The 19,122-nt window shown below is 40.8% G+C and overlaps 2 protein-coding genes across 2 annotated transcripts; both read left to right on the top strand.

Annotated features, from left to right (window-relative positions):
* The first annotated feature begins 2,112 nt into the window (after positions 1 to 2,112).
* On the top strand, positions 2,113 to 3,330 carry LOC142831553 (uncharacterized). Its single transcript, XM_075941779.1, has one exon. It carries the CDS (start codon positions 2,113 to 2,115, stop codon positions 3,328 to 3,330), a length of 1,218 nt encoding a protein of 405 aa, XP_075797894.1.
* Positions 3,331 to 14,461: 11,131 nt separating this feature from the next.
* Positions 14,462 to 15,079, top strand: Krtap9-7 (keratin associated protein 9-7). The gene is made up of 2 exons (XM_075941778.1): positions 14,462 to 14,533; positions 14,585 to 15,079. Exons 1-2 carry the CDS (start codon positions 14,462 to 14,464, stop codon positions 15,077 to 15,079), a joined length of 567 nt encoding a protein of 188 aa, XP_075797893.1.
* The last annotated feature ends 4,043 nt before the right edge of the window (positions 15,080 to 19,122 follow it).

The raw sequence follows: 19,122 nt of genomic DNA, 5'->3' as shown, positions 1-19,122 counted from the left end.
AAAGAAATTGAAGACACCAGAAAATGAAAACATCTCCCATGTTCTTGGGTGGAATTAACATAGTAAAAATGACAATCTTACCAAAAGCAATCTACTGATTCAATGTAATGCCCAGCAAAATTCTTCACAAACCTCAAAAGAACAGTACTCAACTTCATATGGAAAAGCAAAAAACCCAGGATAGCCAAAACAATCCTGTGCAATAAAAGAACTTCTGGAGGCATCACAATCCCTGATTTCAAACTCTACTACAGAGCTACAGTACTGAAAACAGCCTGGTATTGGCATAAAAACAGACAAGAGGACCAATGAAACCAAATAGAAGACCCAGATATTAATCCACACCTTCAAACACCTGATTTTTGACAAGGAAGCAAAAATATCAAATGGAAAAAAGCATATTTAACAAATGGTGCTGGCATGACTGGATATCAACATGTAAAAGAATGAAAACAGACCCATATCTATCACCATGCACAAAACTCAAGTACAAATGGATCAAAGACCTCAACATAAAGCCAGTCATACAGAATCTTATAGAAAAGAAAATGGGAAGTACATTTGAATGCATTGGAACAGGAGACCACCTCTGAAATATAGCCCCAACAGCAAAGACACTGAGAGAAAAAATTAATAAATGGGACCTCCTGAAACTGAAAGCTTCTGTAAAGCAAAGGACATGGTCAACAAGACAAAATGGCAGCCTACAGAATGGGAAAAAATCTTCCCTAACCCCCACATCAGACAGAGGTCTGATCTCCAAAATATACAAAGAACTCAAGAAATTGGACACCAAAAGAACACATAATCCAATAAAAAATGGAGTACAGACCTAAACAGAGAACTCTCAACAGAGGAATCTAAAATGGCTGAAAGACACTTGAGAAAATGTTTAACATCCTTAGTCATCAGAGAAATGCAAATCAAAACAATTCTGAGATGCCAGCTTACACATGTAAGAATGGCCAAGATCAAAAACACTGGTGACAACTTATGCTGGAGAGGTTGTGGGGAAAGGAGAATGCTTCTGCATTGCTCATGGGAATGCAAGCCGGCAAATGAGTGTGGTGATTTCTCAGAAAATTAGGAAACAACCTTCATCAAGACCAAGTAATACCACTTTTGGGTATATATCCAAAGGATGATCAATTGTGCCGCACACACATGTGCTCAACTATGTTCACAGCAGCTTTGTTCGTCATAGCCAGAACCTAGAAACAACCTAAATGCCCCTCAACTAAAGAATGGATACAGAAAATGTAGTACATTTACACAATGGAGTACTACACAGCAGAAAAAAATAATGACATCTTGATTTTTGCAGGAAAATGGATGGAACTAGAAAACAACATTTTGAGTGAGGCAACCCAGACACAAAACTACAAATATCACATGTACTCACTCATAAGTGGTTTTTAAACATAAAGCAAAGAAAACCAGCCTACAAGCCACAATCCCAGAGAACTTAGATAACAATGAGGACACTAAGAGAGACTTACATAGATCTAATCTACATGGCAAGTAGGAAAAGGCAAGATCTCCTGAGTAAATTGGGAGCATGGGGACATTCGGGGAGGACTGAAGGAGAGAGGGGAAAGGCAGGGAGGGGAGCAGAGAAAAATGTAGGGCTCAATGTTAATCAATATAAAGTACTATGCTCAGTGACTGTTACCGTATTTTTCCAGAGGAGAAAGAGTAAATACTAAAAATCTGATAGGTCACATGCTTTTGGACACTAGTTATCACAGGACAGAGAGCTCCAGGTGTTTACATTGTGCAACACATTTCATAGTCACTCTGCTTCTTATCTCAAACTGTGAAGAAATTAAACTATAGTGAGGGTCTTACTTCTATAAAATGAAAAATAAGTGGTCCTATGAGTTATTCTGGAAGAAGAGTCATATTAAACTTTCCAATGATGCATAGCATTGAGAAGCACTTCCTTATGAAAGAGGTACTGAATATGGAAATGGGGTAAACAACATCAAAGAAAATCCTGCTGATTGGTTCAGACCTTGAAGACCTGACATATAAAAGGTCCAGAATGCAAGAACTCTCCATATTGTAGAAAACTCACCTCTTAACAGAAACCCTCCAGCTATATCTGACACCATGCCCAAATCCTGCTGTTCCTCTTGCAGCCAGCCTTCCTGCTGCAGGTCCACCTGCAGTAAATCAACTAGTGTGACTAGCTGCTGCCAGCCCTGCTGCCAGCCAAGCTGCTGTGAAACTACCTGTTGCAAGACTACCTGCTGTAAGCCAAAATGTGTAGCCAGCTGCTGTAGCACACCCAGCTGCTGTAAAACGACTTGCTGCAAGAGCCCCTGCTGTAAGCCAACCTGTGTAACCAGCTGCAGCTGCACACCCAGCTGCTGTGAAAGCAGCTGCTGCAAGAGCACCTGCTGTAAGCCAACCTGTGTAACCAGCTGCAGCTGCACACCCCGCTGCTGTGAAACCAGCTGCTGCAAGAGCACCTGCTGTAAGCCATCCTGTGTAACCAGCTGCAGCTGCACACCCAGCTGCTGTGAAACCAGCTGCTGTGAGAGCACATGCTGTAAGCCAACCTGTGTAACCAGCTGCAACTGCACACCCAGCTGCTGTAAAACCAGCTGCTGCAAGAGCACCTGCGGTAAGCCAACCTGTGTAACCAGCTGCAGCTGCACACCCAGCTGCTGTGAAACCAGCTGCTGTGAGAGCACATGCTGTAAGCCAACCTGTGTAACCAGCTGCAACTGCACACCCAGCTGCTGTAAAACCAGCTGCTGCAAGAGCACCTGCTGTAAGCCAACCTGTGAAACCAGCTGCAGCTGCACACCCAGCTGCTGTGAAACCAGCTGCTGCGAGAGCACCTGCTGTAAGCCATCCTGTGTAACCAGCTGCAGCTGCACTCCCAGCTGCTGTAAAACCAGCTGCTGCAAGAGCACCTGCTGCAAACCAACCTGTGTAACCAGCTGCAGCTGCACACCCAGCTGCTGTGAAACCAGCTGCTGCAATAGAACCTGCTGTGATCCAACCTGTGTAACCAGCTGCAGCTGCACACCCAGCTGCTGTGAAACCAGCTGCTGCAAGAACACCTGCTGTAAGCCAACCTGTGTAACCAGCTGCTGCACACCCACCTGCTGTAAAACCACCTATTGCAAGACCACCTGCTGCAAGCCAACCTATGTAACCAGCTGCTGCTGCACACCCAGCTACTGTAAAACCACCTGCTGTAAGCCAACCTGTGTAACCAGCTGTTGCTGTACACCCAGCTGCTGTAAAACCACCTGCTGCAAGACCACCAACTGTAAGCTGTTGACCGAGATTTTCTACCCTGCCCAGTTCCCATAATCATTAAGTCCCAAAGAAATCCCACAGAGGTCTACATTAGCTATAAACTAATTGGCCCATTAGCTCAGGCTTCTTAATAACTCTTTAACTTATATTAGCCTATTATTGTAGTATATGTTAGCCACATGGCTCTGTACCTTTTTTTCAACAAAGCAGTCACATCTTGCTTCTGTGTCTGTGGTGGGACTGCAGAGGAATAGGATTGCTTCTTCCCAGAATTCTCCTGTTCCCATTGACCCACCTCTACTTCCTGTCTGGTTGGCCTGCCTATACTTCCTGCCTGGCTACTAGCCAATCAGCGTTTATTTAAAATGTAATTGACAGAATATAAATCATTGTCCCACACCACTTCCCCCTTTAAAAAAAACAAGAACTCTGTATCTAATATACTTTGTTTAGCTTTTCTCTTGACCATTAGCAATAACAACTTGTAACCAACATTCTAAAAAAAGGAAAATATCCATAGTCCATTTTGGGAAGGCTGACACAGTTTTCCAGGCTACTTCCTGCTGGTTGGGGGTGCTGATAATCATATGGGAACCTAAAGAAAATTTAGAATTATGATCAAGTCCTGACTGAAGTATCCTGTGAGGCTTGATCATCTCAGGCAGTAGTCTTGAACCAGTTCTGTATATAGAACTCTGACATCTGGGCTATCCACCCCTATTGGAGATTTCTCAAGGGGTCTTCCTTGATCAAGCCTGATTTTTCTTAACTGAAAATAAATCCACATCTTCTCATTTTCTGTGTAAAAAAAAGCAAATCCTCTTCTCCAAAGTAACATATTTTTTAACTTCAATTTTGAAGTCAGGGTATTTTCAAAATACCTATCTTGGATTAATTCAGCAGCATTTATAAACAAATATCTTTTCGCAGCTGTTGCTCCTTCCTCAGCATTCAAACAATTCAAAGAGAACATAATAACATACAGTATCCAGACTCTGTGTGCATTTTCATCTTTACATGGCTTTATTTTAACCTCTAATTCTTTTATTTTTACTTTTAATTATTGGCTTTTTGAGACACATTCTCTGCATGTCCTTGGCTGTCCTGGAAATCACTCTGTAGACCAGGCTGTCCTTGAACTCACAGAGATCCCCCTTTCTCTGCCACCCAAGTGCTGGGATTAAAGGTGTGTCCCATCTCACCTTGAACTCACAGAGATCTGCCTGCCTCTGTCTACCAATTGTTGGGCTTAAAGGAGTGTACTACCACACCCAGCTACTCTCTTTCTTTTTTTTATTTTAAGGACTTTAAGCTTTTTCTTTTCTTTCCCAAGCCTACATATACTTTTAAACACACTATAAACCATTTAGAGGTTTTCTTCATATTTGAACCTCTCTTTACTGTATATATCTCTTTTGCTGGCCGCATAATTTGCTAAGCTATATGGCTAGAATTAAAGCGTGGCATTGACGGCTGGTTCCAGCCCATTCCTTAGCTTTCTGAGATTCCAGCCTCATGGAGGAGGTACTGGCTGTAGCCATGTTTATTGCCACAACTCTATGGCGTTTCAAGGTTCCTGCCAGCAAGCAAGCTGCAGCAGTCTGCTCACAAATCACACTCAAATGCTCTGTAGCTGGACCTCCTGCCTGAAAGAGTAAGAGTTTGCCCTAGCAGGACAGCCCAGAAAGCCAGCATTTTAAAACATGGCTTTTTTCCTGCTATGGCATGCAGTCAGCTTTTCATCAACACCATTTAAGTGTTTCGTGGAAGGACCTCTTAAAAGAGCTGCAAGGTTTTACAGAAAAAGCTGAGTCAGGAAGCCTCTCTTAAATGAGAACACTTGCCTTTAGCAAGTAGAATCCACCTGAGAATGTACTGCTATCAAGAAACTTAACTCTATTCTTTTTTATCTAGAATAACTTTCCAAGCTCTCTCAGGTTTTATGTGGATGCAGTCATCCACACATTGGGCACCATTTGCTGACTGAGGTTTTCTATCCTGTCTGGCTCCCATAATCATTAAGTTCCAAAGAAATCACACAGAGGTCTACATTGGTTATAAACTGATTAGCCCATTAGCTCAGGCTTCTTATTAATTCTTATAAATTACATTAGCTTATTATTCTAGTATATGTTAGCCACATGGCTCGATACCTTTTTTAACAAGGCAGTCACATCTTGCTTCTTCTCTGTCTGGGCCTGGATTGCAGAGGAATGGGCTTCCTTCTTCCCAGAATTCTCCTGTTCCCATTGACCCACCTCTACTTTCTGTCTGGTTGTCCTGCCTATACTTCCTACCTGGCTACTGGCCAATGAGCATTTATTTAAAATGTAATTGAGAGAATATAGATCATTATCCCATACCAGTAAGCCAACCCATGTGACCAGGTACTGCCCACCTTCCTGCAAGCCCAGCTGCTGTGAAACCACCTGCTGCAAGACCACCTGCTGTAAGCCAACCTGTGTGATCAGCTGTTGCTGCACACACAGCTGCCAACCCAGTTGTTGTGAAATTTGCTGTTGCCAGCCCTGTTGCTGTGAGTCCTGCTACTGCCAGCCCTGTTGCAAAACCACCTGCTGCTAGCCCGCCTGAAATAAACCAATTCATGGGACCACCTGGGCCCTCTAGTTCAGCTGCTGCCAGGCCTACTGCTCATCAACTTTCCAGCTGAACAATGCCCGGAAAACTGTCCTTGTGTCACACCGGTCTCTCCATGTGGGCAGAAGCTCCCATGGTTTTCTGAGCCTATGACCACTTCGGAATACTATGAGTCACCTTGATGGAATGCAAGTCCACTCACTCTCACTCTCCTTTTCTCTCTGTATGGAGCCCAGTCTGCAGCTTCTCTTCTCAGCTTGGATCTTCATTTTTCCCTCTGAACAACTGAGAAAACACTTTAAATAAAATTATCAAGAAATGTATGAAAATTTGATAACTTATGGACTGTTATTCACATCCATATTGTCTGTCATCATTACACTTTGATAAATCACTTGATAATAAATAGAGGCACATGCTCCAAAGACATTCTATTGTGCAATATAATGAAGTCTCTCTCTTTGTTTCTCTCTCTCTCCCTTTTCCTCTCACACACACTGTTATTACAATTCCTTTCCAGCAGGAAACATAAACAGCATCTACTCCTCCTAAGGTTCCACTCACAAACCAAAGCTAAATTCCACCAAATTTGACACTGGGGAACTAATGAATTTATTGGGCTTCCTTACAAAGCATAGATAAGGGACTGTTTACAAGAACATGAATGTGCCAACCTGAAAATGCTACAATGGAATGTCTTTACTTAGTAGGGATAAGAGCTTTCCCACAGCTGCATAGATAAAGATCCATCTCTAGTCTTCTTTAGACCCTCCCAAAGACCACCCACAGTTGGAGCAGCGTTGCATTCAACTGGTGGTAGGGAATAGCTGGATACTCTGATTAAGGCTCCTGACCCTCCCACTTCTCTGTGAGGGATGTAAACAGTAACCAAGTCCTGCTGGACTGATCTTTTACAAAGGGCCACAACTCCAAGATGGCACTTGTTTGGCTCAGAGGACAGTTCTGTGCCACACACATGCATGTGCATGCACACACACACACACACACACACACACACACACACACACTGGACCCAATATCATCCTTCATCTCCTGAACAATGGAAGTTAACAGACAACGGTTACCAGCTCCCTCTGGCTCTTACCCCTATGCTCTGGAAAAACCTTCCTGCTGTTTTCTTCCCTGACTCTGACTCAAAAACCTCATTTGAATGGAATCACACAGCACTGGTCTTTCTGTTGTGCTTTTTCATTCCTTTACCGCTGATGAGTATTTGCCTCGCTCTTAAGCAAGAAAGCCAACAAATGGTTGCAATTAAAGAACTTCAAATGGACATCCACGAAACTCACTGGTGGTACAAAGTGACACTGGTAAATGTGTCGATGTCAAACAGTGGAGATGGACCAGATGTAAGTGATCTAAATAGAACACTGCATTTCTGCTGTTCAGGTTTAAAAATGCAAAGACTAAAGTTAAACTCAAGGAAATGGGTGTAGATTCTCAGTGCATGGGTTACACACAGGTGAACAAAGTGCACAAGATAAACCATGTTGCTTCCAAGGTTCAAAGCTAGACCAACTTGACACCCTCTCATAAGAGGAAATACCATGAATGTCCCACCCACCTTGTCTGGCTTGATCTTAGGCAGATTTTACAAAAAGAGAAAGTTGGTTTTCTTTAGGGATGAGGGTGCTGAGACCCTATTCATGCTCTAGTTCATGGCCCCACTCTCTGGCACATGCAAGCAACATTAAATGGTTTCAATGGGTACTGAATTTAAAAAAAAAAATAAATTACTAATCATTGGGTTTTTTTCACTGAGTTTGATAAAATAAAAAAGCAGATGAGTGATAATCATTTGCAGAAAAACAACAACAAAGTTCAAACCCATTACTCACTGTTTAAATTCCTCTTTCTCCATTTATCTTAACAATGACCTCATTCTTAGTTTGCATGGAAACTAATTTACCAGTCACTTCTCCACTCTTCTCCTTGCCTCTAAAAGAGAGCAAATTTCCTCAAGAGCTTCATGAGTTGTTTTTTTGTTAGTCAGCATTGAGTATAGTGTCAGGTATGCATAGTGGAACATGTATCAAGATACGAACAAATACAATGACTGTGATGGATGAGCAGAAGGCAAAAGATTACCATGGCATTGGGCAGATGGAGGCTTCCTGTTGAGATTGTGAGGGTGGGAAAAAAGAAATTAAGGAAAGAACAGAGGGAAAGAAGGTAGAAGGAAGAAAGGATAGAGAGAGGGAGAGAAAGAGAAGGGAGAAAATAGGAAGGAAAGGTATTTCTAGTTTGTGTTATCTAATATAACATTAAAAATATGTTTCTCATATAGCCTTTATTATTTTTAAATAAGGCCCATCTATTCCTAATTCCTCTTGGATTTCTATCGATAAAACATGTTGAACTTTATCAAATGCCTTTTCTGTCTCTTTTCTGAATTATCATGACATTTCTAGCATTAAGGCTAGACATATGATGAATTACACTTGTTTATTTGCATTTGAACCAACCTTACATTCCTTGAATGAAATCTACTTGGTCTTGGTTGTTATTGTTATTGATGATGTTGCTGTTTTTGAGAAAGGGTCTCACTATGTAGACCAAGCTGAACTAAAATTCACTATGATTCACCTGTCTGTCTCCCAAGTACTGGGAATAAAGAAATGTGCCACCATGCCACACTAAACCTGCTTATTCATGATATATGACATTTTCATATATTCTAGAGTTCAGTTTGCAGGGGAGGGGCATTAGGGTCAGCATATTGTGTTTATATTCTTAGAATTGGTCTATCATTGTCTTTTACATTGTTCCTTTCTGGGTTTCATATCAGGACATGACTAGTTTCATGTGGATGAATTTGGTACCGTTCCTTCTGTTTTAAGTTCATGAAAGAGTTTGAAAAATATTGCTGCTAGGTAGTTCTTGGGATCTGATAACATTCAGCAGTGTCTATGTTCTGGCTTTTCTTAGTGATAAGATCTTTACTTACTGTATCAATCTTATTGTTCATTTTGGGACTGTGCTATCTTTATTTTAGTAAATTTATCCATTATGTCTAAATTTTCCAGTTTTAGGGAAAATAGTTTTTGTAGTATGTAGTAGTGATTATGAATTTCACAGGGGTCTACTGTAACTTTTCCTTTCTTGATGTAGGTGGGTCATATGTCTATCTGTTGCTTTCATTGGTTAATTAATAAAGAAACTGCTTGGCCTTTAATAGGACAAAAAATTAGGCGGAGTAAACAGAACAAAACGCTGGGAGGAAGAAGGCAATGGGCCAGACGCCATGCCTCTCCTCTCTGAGATAGAAGCAAGCTAAAATCCTTCCTGGTGTGCTACACAGATTATTAAAAATGGGTTAGTCAAGATGTGAGAGTTAGCCAACAATAGGATGGAACTAATGGGCCAAGCAGTGTTTAAAAGAATACAATTTGTGTGTTGTTATTTCCGGGTATAAAGCTAACTGTGTGGGAGCCGGGCAGCGGGAAGCGGCCCACCACTCCACATTACACTTTCTTTTATCTGACATTCCCATTCTCCATTTTGATTAATTGGGCCATATGTTTATCAATCTTGTTGATCTTTTCAAGGAACCAGCTCTTTGTTGGTTGATTGTTCTTTTAGCCTCTAGCTCATTAATTTCTGCACACTTTTTGTTATTTCTTGACAAATACTAAGCTTTAGATTAGCTACTTTTTGTTTTCCTAGATTGTAAAGGTGCATCATTAGGTTGCCTGTTTAAGACCTCTTAAGTTTTCTGTGTGGGAACACTTGTAGCTGTAACTTTTGTGAATGCTTTAAATATTCCCCAGCAGAGGTGATATCCTGTACATTGATTCTCACTTGAAGTCTAAGAAATTTTGATTTCTTCCCTATTTCTTCAATGACCCACCTCTTCACTCAAAAGCAAGCCTTTCAGTCTCTAATTATTCATGAAGTTTCTGTGCACACTCTTGCTTTTGGTTTCTCCTTTTATTCCACTGAACAATGGAAGGATACAAGAAATTGTCTCCTTCGTGTATATATTAAGAGTTTCTTTATGGATTATGATGTCAAAAACGTTTGGAAAGATTCCATGTACTGATGAAAATAATACACATTCTTTATATGTGGAGTGGGATATTCTGTATATATCTATTAAGTCCAGTTGACATATGACAAAATTTAACCCTAAAGCTTCTTTGCTGAGGTTTACTCTGATATTCTATGATATTGTGGTAAAATATAAGAGTGAGGCCCTAAACTCTTCGAATTGTCATTGTATTGAGAACATTTTCTCTTAAACCTGGAATGAGACGAGGGTCTCCACAACCTCCACTCTTGTAGTGTATTTTGCTTAGTCTCAGGTAGTGCAGCAAGACAAGAGATAGATATCAAAGGGTAAGCACCATGATAGAAAAAAGCAAATTTATGTCTGTCAGAGGCTACATGATTTGATTATTAAAAGGTTTTCCAGACTCTACAGGAAACTCTTATTTTTGGCAAGCACTCTTATTTGTAAGATACAAACCAACATACAAAAAATAGTAGTTTACATAGAATTAATGAACCCATTGGAAATAATGTTAGGAAAACCATTCTGTTCAGGATAGGTCCCCACAAATAAAGTTCTTATCAATGATCTTCACAAAGGATGTGAAGGACCAATGTAATGATGATGTAGGAGGCCCTTCTGTCTATGTATTGCTTTCATTGTTTAAGGAATAAAGAAAGTACCTTGGCCTGTTGATAGGACAGAACTTAGGTAGGAGAAGAAGACAGAACTGAATGCTGGGAGAAGGAAAGAGTCAGAGAGATTCCATGGAAAAGCTACCAGATATAGACACGGGGAACATTTGCTGGTAGGCCATGACCTCATGGTGATACACAGATTAATGAAGATGGGTTAGATTAATATGTAAGAGTTATCCAATAAGAGGTTAAAGCTAATGGGCCAAGCAGTGTTTTAATTAATATAGTTTCTGTGTGATTATTTCAAAGCTTGACAGCCAGGAATGAAAAAGTGGCCCTCTTCCTACATAATAAAGCTTTGAAGAAGATATCATATGATGCAGAAACCTTTCATGAAGAAGACACTTCAGGGCATGGACATGGGCAATAAGATTCTCAACAGCTCTTCAGTAGATCAGACAATAATAGCAACAAATGGCAAATATAACTGCATCAAATTAAATAGATTCTTCACAAATAATGACACAGTATATCAAGTAAAATACAGGCAACAAAATGGAAAGATATAAGAAAAACCCATTCCCAACTATTCATCCAGGGATTCACATCCAGAATATAAGATGATTTAAAAAATTAAAAACAAAAATGAAAGTAACCTAATCCATAAATGGGAAAATAGTCTGAAAATGTAAAAAGAATAGTACAAATTTCTAGTAAATTCATGAAAAACATAAATAGTCATCAGGGAAATGCAAATCAAAACTACTTTTAAATTCCATCTCACCCAGTCAGAAAGGCTGCTATCAAGGAAACAAATAATAAATGCTTAGGACATAGCAAGGAAAAAAACCCTCTTTTCATATTTCAGGAGAATGTAAATTGACATAATACTTAAGGAAACCAGTTTGAAGTTTCCTCAAAACGCTAAAAGTAAAACTGCCGTTCCTCTGTGTGCACATAAAGACACCCATGGAGAAAAGTCTGCCACCATGGCCATCAAGTGACTATTACTTTAATGAGTTTCTAAGATCAGTCCAAGAGCACATCAACAAATTTCATGAATAGGTAAACTGTGCAGTATATAAATGAGTGAAATCACTCTGCATTAAAGACTGAAATAATTATTTTGCACACAAACTGTGGGAATTGAGTTACCATGATAAGTCAAATAAGCAAGATTCAGAATGGCTAGTACTGATTGTGAAAACTAAAGGAGAAAAAGACATGAGCATAACAGGGGAGAAAGGTAGACCTGAGTGAGGCAGAAGAGAGTGTACAGAGGGCATTATGCTGACAGTGGTGTGATTAGAGTTTGCCTTGCACAGGGAGAAAGTTGTCACAGTCTTACACATTCTTTTGTAAAAATTAATATATACTAATAAAAATTTATCTTGTCTGAATTTTGAAGAAGTACATGTTAGGTTTTGAATTAGTTTACAAATGGTAGCAGAAAAATTAATTATCTAAGAATAATCTAGCCAACAACAGGCCAGACGTTTGTCACCTTGACCAATTTAAAAGAAGTTACTTTTCTATGATGTGATTAGAGGGTATGGAGGGCTCTGTAACCTGAAATTTTTCTCTTTCTTTTGCTTAAAATAATGTCAGACGATTATATTATGGCTTATTTTATGTAAATTCTATTGCTATGCAGGAAGTCTGACTAAATACACAAATGAATGAACATTTCAAAAAAGAATTGATTAATCAATTATTTACATATTTAAACACCTATTATGGTGAGCTGACTGCTTGTCGATCCATGCTACCTGGCTAGCTTAGACCTGAAATAATCAGACAGAAACTGTATTAATTAAACCACTGCCTGGACCATTAGCTTTAAGTTCTTATTTGCTAACTTTTACATCTTGGTTAAACCCATCTCCATTAATATATGTATCACCATGTGGCAGTGGCTTACTAGTACAGTTTTAGCAGGTCTGACTGTGGCAGCTCCATGGCATCTCTCTGACTCTGCCTCCTATCTCCCAGCAGGCCATTAAGTTTTCCCCACCTACCTAAGTTCTTCCCTATCAACAGGCCAAGCCAGTTCCTTTATTGATTAACCAATAAAAGCAAGACATAGACAGAAGGACCTCACATACCAAACACACTAAAAAATGTTCTTATCTACTATCCACAGTGACATATAAGATTTTTAACACATCTTTAACTTTAATTTACTCAAATGTCAACAAGCTACCATTTTCTAGAAAAAAAACCCACATATAGATTGTGTCCAATTCATTCAGGGAAGATTACAGGCCAATGAGAAAAAGAAAGAATAGATTATTACAGTGAGGCACTCCTCAATCATAAGCTGAGTTGAGAAGCCAATTATAATTTTTATTTGCAAAAGGTCAAAGAACCCAAAGGTGGAACCATCAAATGATAAGAAAAGTTGATAGGCAAATACCATCTCCCCTTGAAGAAGAATGAGAGGGTGTCATTAAAAAAAAGTATGGAACTTTATTTCTCAGTTGTTAACAACAACATGAAGATGTTCACTTTGTAATACTTTCTCCATGATAACATCATTTATTCCCTATATAAATATATATCGGCCTTAAGAGGATTTGATTTAAATAAATTTATACATTTGCATCATTAGGCACCATTTCAACATACCTTAAATCCATCATTAACCACAAAGAAAACCAATAGAGGAAGAGAAAAAAGAATGATAAGAAAATGAGAAAGAAAGACAGGAAAAACAGTAAGGCAGAAGGAAAAAGACAAAAATGACCTAAGTCTGAGCTAAGAGCACTGACTGAATCTACTGTGTCAACAATTCCCAGCTTGCTCAGGTTTGTTTCATTTGAATGATGGTATTCACCATTCAACTCTCTGGTATTCATCATTCAACTCTCAACATGATCCTCCTGGTGAGCCCCTCAGGAAAGGGCAAATCAGGACGTTTAGGCATGAACACACACACACACACACACACACACACACTTTGATATCTTCTCACTCTAATGTATTGCCACTTCCACATTGGTTCTCTAGTTTGCCCTAATATGGAATATACTGTGCCAGATATCTTTATGCCAGGTGCCTTTGAGACACGCAGACGGAGAAGCTGGTAAAGAAACAGACATCTCAGCCAATCTGAAGTGAGGATTTTGTGCGTAAAGGACAGACACTGAAGCAGTCCATCACTGTGACTGTGACAACATCATCACGAAGGTACTTTATCAGCTAAGGACTGTTGCAGATACTCCTTACACTGCATGAAGATGTGTCACTGTGGTTGGTTTATAAAGATCTGAAAGGCAAGGAGCTAGGCAGGAACAAGTAAGGCAGTACTTCTGGGAACAGAGATGTCTAGGGAAGAAGAAAGGGAATGTCGCCAGCTTGACACAGAAGAAGCAGGACATGCAGGAAAAGAGAAAAAAAAAACATGAGTCATGTGACAGCACTTAAATTAATAGAAATGGGTGAATTTAACTTATAAGAGATAGTTATAAACAAGCCTAATCTAAGGTATAGATTACATAATTAATAATAAGTCTCCTTGTTGTTTTGTTTTTGTGAGCAGGAAGCCCAAAGAAAAGTCTACCTACAAAAGACAGGAAAAAAAATGTAAACAGACACTCTCACTATCCCAAGACATCAGGGGCTACCACATGAGCAGATGATGATGAAGGACACAGTGAGACTGGCTGTACTATACCCTTCCCTTTATTGAATGTGTTCCTATGAGTTATTCTGGAAGAAAAATCAGATTAATCTTTCCAATGATGCATAGCATTGAGAAGCACTTCCTTATGAAACATGTACTGAATATGGAAATGGGGTAAACAACATCAAAGAAAATCCTGCTGATTGGTTCAGACCTTGAAGACCTGACATATAAAAGGTCCAGGATGCAAGAACTCTCCATATTGTAGAAAACTCACCTCTTAACAGAAACCTTCCAGCTACATCTGACACCATGTCCAAATCCTGCTGTTCCTCTTGCTGCCAGCCTTCCTGCTGCAGGACCACCTGCTGTAAGCCAACTTGTGTGACATGCTGCTGTTGCACACCCAGCTGCTGTAAAACCACCTCCTGCGAGACAACCTGCTGTAAGCCAACCTGTGTGACCAGTTGTTGCTGCACACCCACCTGCTGCAAGACAACCTGCTGTAAGCCAACCTGTGTAACCAGTTGTTGCTGCACACCCACCTGCTGCAAAACCACCTGTTGCAAGACCATCTGCTGTAAGCCAGCATGTGTGACCAGCTGCTGCCAGCCCTGCTGCCAGCCCAGCTGCTGTAAAACCACCTGCTGCAAGACCTCCTGCTGTAAGCCAACCTGTGGTACATTCTGTTGCAAGCCAAGCTGTTGTAAAACAACATGCTGCAAGACCACCTGTTGTAAGCCAACCTGTGTGATCAGCTGCTGCTGTCCACCCTGCTGCCAGCCCAGCTGCTGTGAAACCACCTGCTGCAAGACCATCTGCTGTAAACCAACCTGTGTGACCAGCTGTTGCTGCACACCCTGCTGCCAACCCAGCTGTTGTGAAATCTGCTGCTGTCAGCCCTGCTGCTGTGAAATCACCTGCTGCTAGACCACCTGATGTAAACCAAGGCATGAGACCACCTGGGCCCTCTAGTCCTGCTGCTGTGAGTCCAGCTGCTGCCCGGCCTACTGCTCATCAACTTTCCAACTGAACAATGCCCAAACAACTGTCCTTGTGTCACACCGGTCTCTCCATGTAGGCAGAAGCTCCCATCATCCTCTGAGGCTATGACCACTTCAGAAACCTATCAAACACCTTTATGGAATGCAAGTCCACTCACTCTCACTCTCCTTTTCTCTCTGTATGGAGATCTGTCTGCAGAGAAAGACACTTTAAATAAAATTATCAAAAATGTATGGAAACAATAAATTATGGACTGTTATTCTTTTCTTATTGTCTGTCATCACTGCACTTTGATAAATCATTTGATAGTAGATTCATATGCTCCAAGACTTTTTATTGTGCAATATAATGAAGTTCCTCTCTCTCTCTTTCTCTTTCTATTGAGCACCCACTGTTATTAAAAGCCCTTTCCAGCAGGAGACATAAACAGCATCTATTTCTTCTAAGGTCCCACTCACAAACCAAAGCAAAATTCCACCAAAGTTGACTTTGAGGAGCCAATGAGTTTATTGGGCTCCCTTACAAAGCATAGATGAGGAGCTTGTTACAGGTGTATGAAAAGGCTACGATGGAATGTCTTTACCTAGTAGGGATGAGAGCTTTTCCATAGCTGCATAGCTAAAGATCCATCTCTACCCTTCTCTGGACCCTCCCCCAAGACCACCCACAGAGCAGAGTTGCTTACAAATGGTGGTAGGGAACTGATGGATACTCAGGCATGTACTCCTAAACCTTTTTATGAGGGATGTAAACAGTAACCAGCCCAGCTGGGATGATTTCTTACAAAGGGCCACAGCTGAATGCTCCAAGATGGTGGTTGTTTGGCTGAGAGGACAATACCATAATGTGCTCATATGCATGCTGGCGCATGCGTGCATACGCACACGTACACACACACACACACACACACACACACACGCACACTGAACGCAAAGTTCTTATAAATGAACTTCACCAAGTATGTGAAAGACCAGAGTGATATAAATTTAAGATACTGAAAAACAAAATTAACGACTGTATCAAATGATGTGGAAACCTTCCGTGTTTCTGGTTGGCAAATAAATATTTTGGAAATGATCATATTGTTTAAAATTATTTATAGGCTGAGCCCTATTCCCTTAAAATTGCAGTAATATTCATCCCCAAGTCCCCCAAAAGTACAAAACCTTATGTGAAATACAAAAGACCACACATATGCAGTGCAATCCTATATAGGAGAAACACTACTACAGGTATCAAAATACATGGCCTCAAAGTATACTACAGAGCAAAAGTGATATAAATCATTTGTATAGGAACAAAATTGACAGGTAGACCAATGTAGGAGGATACAAGGTTGAGAAACCAATGCACAGATATACAACCTCCTAACACCATCTTCCCAAGTGCATTTGACACACCTGGGACACAGGGGTAAAGCTGGTACCAACACAGATGCCTATTTTTGTAGATGAACAGACATGGAGCACTGCATTCGGCTAATTAACGTGAGCATAGCATCATCTCATCGCTCTCGGCAGGTGCTTCCTAACCAAAGTCCAAACAAAGGAAGAAAGCTACAGAAACAAAACTCTCCTAACCCTCTACTGCCAGAGGAGCAAGCACCTTACAGCATAAAAGCCAGAGCTGTGGGGAAAGCGATGCTGTTGCTCCTTCCTCTCATCTGAAGAAGTTCCTGTGAGTTATTCCCAAATAGAGAACAAATTAAGTACTTAAAAAAAAAGAATCCTATTAAGGAACAGCTTCTTCCTTGATAAACAAACTTTGAAAATGGAAAATAATATAAAGAACAAGGAAAACTGTGATTGGTCCAAACCTAGGTGAGCTGATGCATAAAAAAGACCCAACTAAAAGGAAGGCCTGGTATTCTAGAAAACTCTCCTGTAAACAGAACACCACACTCCACGCCTGAATCCAGATGACCAACTTCTGCAGCTCGACCTGCTGTCAGCCTAGCTGCTGCAGGACCACCTGCTGCTGAACCACCTGCTGGAGACCAAGCTGTGTGAGCAGCTGCTGCCAGTCCAGCTGCTGTGGCCAAATTGATAGTCTGTAGCTTCTATCAGTCCCGCTGCCAACCAGCTTGCTGTGAAACTGCATGTTACAAGGCCAGCTGCTGCCAGTTGTGCTGCCTCCCCAGCTGCTGCATCACATCCTGCTGCCTACTCTGCTGTCAATCAACTTGCTATAAAACCCCTTGCTGTAAGACCACCTGTTTTAAACCAGCGTGTGTGATCAGCTGCTGCAGTGAGTCCAGCTACTGTGTGCCCAGCTACGGCCAGCTCTGCTGCCGCTGACCAATTCCCCAAGAGACAAATATCTGCACGACTTATGTAAAATCACTTCTTAATTGTGCTAACCCTAAAATTCTTGTTTAAACATTCATTTCCGCAAGTGAATGCAGAGGTCTCACTGTCACTCTCTTCCTGGCATTTCAGATCTCATGGCGTCTCCTGTGGAAGTCTCACTTCAGCTTAAATCCTATGCCACTGTCGTCATCTCTTCCTCTAAGTAACTTAGGAGGGTGTGTTCCTTAAAGCTGACATACCTTCCCACATCTTTATAATCATGCTTCATTCTCCAGCACACTCCACATCCTTGTGCTGCTACTTTCTTCTTCCTGGTCACTTGGAGCCGTCTTCTAAAATGTATGTAGCCTTCACAAATTCTTAAATTAAGCACCATGTTTCATTTCATGTTATCTGTCTTTATTATTCTGTGGTAGAGTCATTTGCTATGAGATCTACATGCACAATCAGATTTGAAATGTGCAATATGTTGTCATTGTTTCATCCACGGAGGTCATAATGCTGCAAAGCAGGTCTCTTAGAGCTACTCATCCGGCATCACTGAAATGGAAGACTCGCTGTGTACCAACTCACTGCTACAAACCCCTTCTGTGAAGCCAATATCACTCTAATGCCCAAAGCTGGTAAAGACACAACAGAAAAAGAAAACTATAGGCCAATATCCCTGATGAACATAGACCCCAAAATACTCAATAAAATACTTGCAAGCAGGGTACAGACATACATCATAAGAGATTATCCACCATGACCAAGTTGGCTTTATCTGTGAGACTCAGGAAGGATTCAACATACACACAAGTCACAAAACACAATAAACCACATAAATGGACTTAGAAAAGCAAACCACAGAATTATCTCAAGAAACATCAAAAAAGTCTTTGGTAAAATCCAGCGTGGCTTCATGATAAAAGCCTTAGAGAAAGCAGGAGTATATAGAACACACCTCAACACAGCACAGCCATTATGGAAACTGGTATAAAGTAAGAATTTCCATGTGACCCACCTGTACCCTCCTAAGCATATGCCCAAACGACTCTGTACTCTACCACAAACATATGTTTGTTTTTCATTTTCAAATTGCTTGAGAAAGCATCCAATTGGCTTTCTATACCCTTTCCATCCCCACCACTGTGTGAGGATTCTCCTTTCTCCACATACTTGCCAGCATCTTTGTCTTTAGTTTCTTCTGATAATAGTATTCCAATGTTGCAATTACTGAATAATATTCCAATGACATACTGCCAGTCTGTTTAGCAAACTAGACAACAGAGGAAGGATGTCTTTCCCCTGACTTGTGCTCAGCTCTCCAGACACTGCCATTTCACAAGTTAGCAGTGCTTCTAAAAATGTCAAGTTCCTCCTGTCCAAACGAATATAAATTCTCTTGATAGTTTTGTCCTAGGACACCTCAGTGTACAGTCCTTTTGCTGATACTTCTACTTTTTACCAAGCCAGCACCCCTCAAACCCTGAGAAAGCATCCTTTTTGTTAACTAGAATTCTGTTTCAGACACCTTACCTTCTTATGCAACCATGACAACATCCAGGATCTTGGCTGTTCTGGGACGAACAAGATGTAGAAATGCATCAGGTAAAACATGTTTCACGCCAAGAGGACTCTGGGCTGACCTCCTGCTCACCCCCAGACTCATTACCGTCT

Source organism: Microtus pennsylvanicus, chromosome 11 (assembly GCF_037038515.1).
Source record: "Microtus pennsylvanicus isolate mMicPen1 chromosome 11, mMicPen1.hap1, whole genome shotgun sequence".
NCBI classification, from domain to species: Eukaryota; Metazoa; Chordata; class Mammalia; order Rodentia; family Cricetidae; genus Microtus; species Microtus pennsylvanicus.
The sequence above is the reverse complement of the archived record's forward strand: the minus strand, read 5'-3'. Positions and strand labels throughout refer to the sequence as shown.

Excerpts from the sequence above, each read along its gene's own strand:
- LOC142831553 (XM_075941779.1), top strand. The coding sequence starts at position 2,113 with ATGCCCAAATCCTGCTGTTCCTCTTGCAGCCAGCCTTCCTGCTGCAGG.
- Krtap9-7 (XM_075941778.1), top strand. The coding sequence starts at position 14,462 with ATGTCCAAATCCTGCTGTTCCTCTTGCTGCCAGCCTTCCTGCTGCAGG. Across the intron at positions 14,534-14,584 it reads CCTGCTGTAAGCCAACTTGT|ACAACCTGCTGTAAGCCAAC; the intron begins GTGACATGCTGC and ends ACCTCCTGCGAG.